The 7307-nt window shown below is 39.3% G+C and overlaps 1 protein-coding gene across 1 annotated transcript; it reads right to left on the bottom strand.

Moving 5' to 3' along the window:
• Positions 1–423: 423 nt before the first annotated feature.
• On the bottom strand, positions 424–5664 carry alx3 (ALX homeobox 3). Its single transcript, XM_005801389.2, has 4 exons — positions 5255–5664; positions 2396–2670; positions 1174–1299; positions 424–1030 (listed from the first exon to the last, which is right to left on the bottom strand). The coding sequence occupies exons 1-4, from the start codon at positions 5625–5627 to the stop codon at positions 677–679; spliced, it is 1128 nt and encodes a 375-aa protein (XP_005801446.1). The 5' UTR covers positions 5628–5664; the 3' UTR covers positions 424–676.
• Positions 5665–7307: the final 1643 nt, after the last annotated feature.

The raw sequence follows: 7307 nt of genomic DNA, 5'->3' as shown, positions 1-7307 counted from the left end.
CTGAAAGATGAGGGGAAAAAAACGAAGAAGCAGATGGTTTGGTTGCAGGAGAAACGTGCCAGATTAAACTTTTTCCATGAAACTGTAACTCAGATTGCCACAATAATTAGTTGTGTTAAAAACAAGACAAATAGCTGTGTAAGCGCATGAGCAGCCATGAGTGAAGATTCATTACCAATACTGACATGTAGTCACTGGCTTTCGTTTTGCTCTTAATAAACTAAGTCACAATGTGCACCAGAGCAATGAGCAGAAATCCTCATGTTTATGGTAAATGCGCCTGTAAAGTATTTCTGTCTCACAACCACATTTCTCCCAAACAAAAGACCCGTGTCGAGGCTGAACCGATTCCAACTGATTCAGTTTTTGTCTCGTCTTAAACCAAAAATTGCATCCTGTCAGACAGCACATGTAAATGGAGGACTTTATTTCTGATCATCGCTGACTAATATGATACTTACAGCTTTTTTACATGCTTAAATAACTTCTTCTTTTATCCCATCACTGTAACAAGAAACTGGAACTGGTGACAAAACAGGTGTCCGTGTTTCCAAATATCCATCACTTTTCCAATGGCGTTCTGTGAAAACGGCATGAGTGAAACATGCGGGCGGTGTGTGTTTCTGCGGCTGTGTGTGCTTTGGCTCAGTCAGTGTGCTAAGGGGATCACTTTTGGTCATGTGGGCCAGGAGATGATACTGCCCGGCTCTTTGGCTTTCATTCGCAGCGCCACCAAACCCGTTGGTTTGTAGTCGCCCTCCGGCCCCTCGATGGCGGGCGGGCCGAGGCCTCCCGGGAAGCTGTGGAGGGAGTATAGGCCGTTGATGCCGTGGTGGTGAGGCGGGTGGTGGTGGTGGTGATGCGGGTGGCTGGGGGAGGCAGGCATGCTCATGAAGCCCTGCAAGTTGCTGTGGGGGTGAGGATATGGACTCATGCAGGACGATGGGATGGAGTCGGCTCCTAGGACGCAGGCCGCACCTGAACTGCCCCCTGCAGCTGAAGCAGTGGCTGGCCACAGGTTGCCCTGCATCTGGATGATGACAAATTTAGGATGGGAAACTTGATGGAAAGAAAAAATGTAAATCCTTCATATAGAGTAAAGTGCTCTGAATGCATGATTGGAAACAAGTCAGATTTCTTGTGGAGTAACTTGTCGGATTTGGAGTAACCCACCTGATATGCATCGTGACGAGGGAGAAGAGAAATATCGTAAGAAGCTGCAAAATGGTTGCGGACATCCTGGATTTTCCCGTAGCGTTCCCGTTTCCTCCATTTGGCTCGACGGTTTTGGAACCACACCTTTGAATCAAAGAGAAAAATGATAAATAAAGTGCCTTGCAGAAATATCCATACTGCCTGAGCGTGTTGTAAAGTTACAATCACAAACTTAACTGGATTTTATGAGACAAACAAACACAATGGAGTGTTTAATTGGGAAATGGATTTTTATTTTATTTAAAAAGTTCAAATGAAGAACTAAGCTTCCCATGTTTTGCCCAAAATTCCACATTGGAATTACATCTGGACACATCTTTCCTGTCCAAGGTGAAGAAAATCCTCCATTATGCGTAAAGACGCCACCCCCGTGTTTCATTATTGATTTGTGATCTACAGCATTCGTTTCCTATGTGACAGCATTTTGAATTTTACATTTAACTTTATTTATCTTCCACTGAACTCCTGACAAGCTTCCCTTTATGCACCACAAGAAAAAAACTCTCCAACAGCATGATGGTGCCTCCACCATGTTTCACAATGTGGATTCTGTTGGTGTTGGTTTTCTGACACACATTGCTCTTTGCATATAGGCCAAAAAGTTAATTTCTAATTTAATCTGATCAAAGTTTCTTCATCCACATGTTTGCTGTGTCTATATTTCTTGTGTCAAATTGCAAATCAGTTTTATTTTGGCTTTTTCAGCAACAACTTTTCCTTACTAGACCCACAAATTGTTGCTCAATCTGCAGATTTTCCCAGCTGAGCTCTGGATCTTTGCAGTGCCTCCATAGGTACCACGGACCTTGAGGATGACTCAATGATTAATGCAGGGTGGTCAGTTTACGTGGACAGTCATGTTGTTGATCAAAAATGTACAAACTGGCATTTGTTTGCACTGAATTTCATTAGAGAATAAATCTGACTAAACAAATACCTGCTGCGCTTTTCAAAATCTTATTTGCCAAAAAAACTCAAAATGAAGCGATGCAAAAAAAAAAAAAAAACACATTAAAGTTTATGATTGTAGCCTGTCAAAATGTGAAAAATATTTAAGGCACTTCTAAAAGCACTGACCATAATGTTAAAAGAAGTTAGTCAAAACTAGCCAATCTTTAGGATCCGTAATTGTAATTCCTATTAAGTTCTTAACACAAGGTTTAAGATGTGATGCACACACCTGAACCCGGGCCTCGGTGAGCTCCGTCCTCAGAGCCAGCTGCTCTCGGGCGTACACATCGGGGTAGTGTGTCTTCTGAAACACTTTCTCCAGCTCCTCCAGCTGAAAGGTGCTGAAGGTGGTCCGGTTGCGCCGCTTCTTGCTTTTCCCTGATAAGTCTATGGAGTCGGCGATGGAGTCGCCCTGCAGGCCGCCGCTCTGCTCCTTCAGCTTGCCGCAGCAGTCTGGGCCGATCCCAGGATAGACCATAGCTTTTAGAGCGCCTTTCTCTCTGACTGAGTAGCACACAGAAGAAAAGTTGAGTCACTAAAGTTCTCTTTCAGGATTGTATTAGGTTTGTGTTTGGGTGCCATGCTTACTTTAATAAGACTTTTGAAAGATTTTGACTCAAGTTGGACTGTAGCTCAATGTTTAATTTGGCCTTCAGTCAACTCCTTGCCCTCCTGAACAAAGATTATTTTAACGGCCATAACCAAATTAAAGTTTATTTTACAGACATGTGGAGCAGAAAGTTATTCGGTGACCTTGATGGACCTTTACACTTCAAGTCAGCAAGCTCAAAGTTAAATATGACAGATGAAAACAACATGAAGTTAAACAGCATTTAGTGTTGTCACTTAATGCTTGTACGGCTGATTTTGAGATGTAATAATTTGTCTGTTAATCTTTTAATTGAGAAATTTGTTCACTGTTTCTGTTTTGTTGTGAATGTTTTGTAAACTCTGTGTGTGAGAATATTTTTTAACTAATATGATCCACTTAATGCAACAATTTTCAATCCCCTCCGAAATATATTTTTAAAGCTGTTTCACCTTGATCTGGTTTTAACATTCAAGTTACCATGGGAACTTAGAAGTTCTCAAGTACATCTTTCTTATAAACTCTTTAAAATGTTGACACCAATAAGTCAAAAATCGTTTAGAACAGCTTCTTCATATGGTTCAAATGAGAGCTAGTGATGTTTGCTTGTTTCTCACTTCAGTTTACGAATTCAAACAGCCAAAATAATCAGTCTGAGACTCCCGAGGAAAACTAAAAACACAAGCAACGCTAATTCAGATTTAATTTGATCAGAGCCGACAAACTATATTTAGGTGGTAAACAGGCAGCTGGCTTGAATTCAATTAAAGAGCAACATCACAGTTGAAGGTGAGAGCACCGAAAAGGACGTGCGAATGTTACAGGAAAAACCGAAACATAACTTTGCTTTACATACATATATAATTATTCCTGTTTAAGAACTTTTGGATTAATGAAGTGTTTTTTTCCCCTCCTCGTTGGGTCATGTAGGAAATGTGAAGGCTTAATTTTGCTTCCTGTTGTCAGAGCAAGAACAGGGTAGCTCCCCTCCTGCAGTGTTTGGATGTTGTTGTCTGTTTTCATTACGTTTAGCCCTTCAGTCTAGAAATGAACTACTCCATCTATTTGCAACCACCCACTCACTGGGGGCATGCTGACTCCCTACTTTGCTTTTCTCCTAATATAACGTAAGGCCTAACGCAAAATGCTTGGGACTGCAACATTAATTTCCTCATGTCCATTAGGTCCAACCTTACGCCACAAACTGAAAATGTTCTCAGCCGCAAACATGGGCCGCAGGGCATTGAGCAGCTTTTAGCCTGTCAAGAACTCACATCCGCTCGGCCTCCATGGGCGAAACTGAAGATCCATATCAGATGCAGCGTACAACTCAGAGGGAGTATCTCCAAAAGCAAAAGCAAGGCGTATCGAGCCGTTAGCAGGAGGATGTGATGGGATCCATCAGGACTGAAGAAGTCAACCTCTCCATATCCATTTACTGTGGAGCTGATCGGATGTTCTGGGCGTAGTTCTTGCAACTTTTAAAGTAATTGAAGGAACCTTTCATATTTAAAATAAATCTTATATAAAGACCCTGAGGTTTGGGGTATTTTTTACACAAAATCATTTGAGTTTTACAAAAACTTTCTGAAATTGTTATTATTAAGCATAACTATATTTTATTACATTTAAATGTGTTAATGTGGAATGAGATCAAAAAGTATATTTCTCACTAAAACACCAAGTATAAATTCTAAAATAAACAAAATTACTTGAGTAGCTTTTATTTTAGTGTGTGTTAATAAAAAATAAAAAGAAACGCAGTTGCCTACAACAATCTAGACAGGCAAATGCAAAAATAAAAAATGTAAATAATTTGTAAACTAGAAATAACCGCTGTCCTAAAATAAAATAAAGAGCCATTAAAGTAAATAAAAAATTTTAAAATAAATGAAAACAAATCTTTTTAAACATCCTATTGTTTTTGATTGAGGTGATTTGGAGAGGCTGAGGCACAGCAGCAGTTACACCGGAGACAATCTAAGCAAGTCCAAACAGACAAACAAAATTTTTATCAACGAAAATTTCCTCGACTGCTTTGCAAAACTCATCGGAACTAGTAAACAAAGCGAAATGAAACAATTACACAATCTTCGAATTAACAAAAAGCATTTAACATGCCATTTTTGCAGCTGAGCACAATTCTGTGTTTTTTGTTGTTGTTGTTGTTTTGAACAGAAAAATTGTGAAAAAGACGCTGATGAATGGGAAGCGGTGAATTACTGAACCATAAACATGAATGCTGATTCATCTTACGCTCATGAATCAAACAACATCAAACAAAATCATTAGTTGCAAGAGAGACAGAAACATAGCTTTTAAATACAAATTTGATCCAATATTTGTAAATGTTTTCCACTCGCCATCCTCTCCACATCCAACTACATTTTGGTGTGATGCTTAAACGCGTCCTGAGAAAATTTAACAAAATAAGTCTGCCGTCGTGCAATTACCTCCCTCACTTTATAATTATTACGCTTATGTTGGCTTTTAACTCACCGTCTGAGCTGCTTTCATAAAATGTCGCCTTGTCGCTTATCAACGCTTTGTGGTCCGGGTTTAAACTGTCCAGAAACTTGCCATGTTTGGGAGGAGACGCGGCCGCAGAGCTGTGCGTAAAGTCCGCAGCATCTCCAAACCTGCCCATGGAGGCGGCTGCGTACAGGTCCCCGCGCAGGCCGAGACGGTGAGGAAGCGACACCACAGCAGGATGGGGAGCAGGATGATGGGAGGGTTTCTGCAGATCGTCGCAAGGGAGAAAGGAGCCGGAGCCGGAACCACTGCCTCCGCCGCCGCGCTCGAGTCCCGGAGAGTTGGCCGGTGTCCTCCCGCCGCTCTGGGCGGAGAAAGGCAAACAGTTCTCCGTCTCCATGGTTCTGGTCCAGTAGGCAGTTGAGGCAACAGCGACTGGGCGCTGGCGGCCTGGGCACTGTGAGGGATTTTCACGTTTTTTTTTTCCTCTTCTGTGCTCGAGTCAAGTGGGTGGGATTAAACAGATCAGAAACAAAGACCCGTGAAACGTCCACTGAAGGGTTGATGTGTGAGATAGTTTGGGGTGTGTGTGGGTGTGTGTTGAGTTTGTGTTGGTGTCCGGTAGTCTGATATAATCCGCCAAGAATGTAATCACGGGCGGTTTCTGTCGCCTAATTAACCATTTCATTGATATCACACTGGTTATTTTGGAGATCTCGTCAGATCAAACGGGTCACGCTGCAGCCGCGGCCATTTGTTTTCCTTCAGTTCATCTACTTTTCGTTTCTCTATCTAAATCCTTCAACTCCATATTTGCACAAAGAACAAGGTGTTTGTTTATCCGATTTTTCCTGTCAAGATGAAAATGTTTTAGGCGGCTGTAAAATGATTCCGCTCATGTTCATGTTGTAGTAAGCCGCGCCGGGGCCTTCGTCGGAAAAACACCGAAGATTCAGATTAAAACACAAATAAAGTTCAATTCGGCGAAGCATCTGTTAAAATATACGAGACAACGTTAAAGGAGTAGCAATTTATCTAGATAATTTATTTGTTTTTATTAACGATTCATTCAAATATCTGCCATCGATTGTTTTTTATACATTTCTTTGCTGTCATTACTGCAATCAAACCCTTTTTATAACCGCTGAACACATTTTTGCTTGTTTCACTTATGCACGATTTAACGCTGGTTAAGATTTGGTCGGGTTTTTTTTAAGGTCTTTATTTTTTTCCTAATATGTGATTAAAGAAACAAAAGATAAAATTAAAAATATACAATTTAAATAATTGGGGAAAAAACACAAAATTGTTTCTCCAGCAGGCGATGATTTGTAAAAAAAAAAAAATCACTTGTTAAAGTCTTAATTATCTGAACGACAAAATTATGATGCGTCTTTTCTTAAGGAATTGTCTGTCAAATAATAATTAAATATTTATGTTAGAGTCAAGCCTATTATTATTATTATTATTATTATTATTATTATTATTATTATTATTATTATTATTATTATTATTATTATTATATAGCTAAATAAATAATTTACCTTAAAAAGACATATAAAAAGTAAGAAGATATTCGAATATTAAAATTTTCAATAAGTACTAGAACATTTAAAAATGTCATAATATATAAACATTTAATGAAAAGAAGGATGCATTTAAACTGATGTATTTTTTTATGATAATGTTTAAAAATTATGGTAAGTTTTATGATGTATGCGTTTAATAAGGCAGAGTAAATGAAAAACAATATATTTCAGGAGGAGCTACATTCTTTATGGTAATTCTCATTCAAACACTTAAACTCGAGATCCGTCATAATGGGTCTGAACACACAGACTGAAATAGCAAAACATTAATGTGAGGATCATATTAATTCCATTCCAAACTTAAAATTTCTGAAGTGAAATTTTAAGCATGCTTAGTCAGCTGTTTTAGTTTGTTTCTTATGCGAATGAAGAAAGTTAGTTTCCTAAACAAAAGAAACAAAAGCATAACAGCAAAATTTGTTCAAGGGCCATGGCAGAAGATGTGTTATTCTTCCTCCCCATGCAGATCCAACGTGAACACACTGAGACTC

The sequence above is a fragment of the Xiphophorus maculatus genome, chromosome 1 (genome assembly GCF_002775205.1).
Source record: "Xiphophorus maculatus strain JP 163 A chromosome 1, X_maculatus-5.0-male, whole genome shotgun sequence".
In the NCBI taxonomy this organism is placed as follows: Eukaryota; Metazoa; Chordata; class Actinopteri; order Cyprinodontiformes; family Poeciliidae; genus Xiphophorus; species Xiphophorus maculatus.
This window is presented reverse-complemented; position numbering and strand designations above follow the sequence as displayed.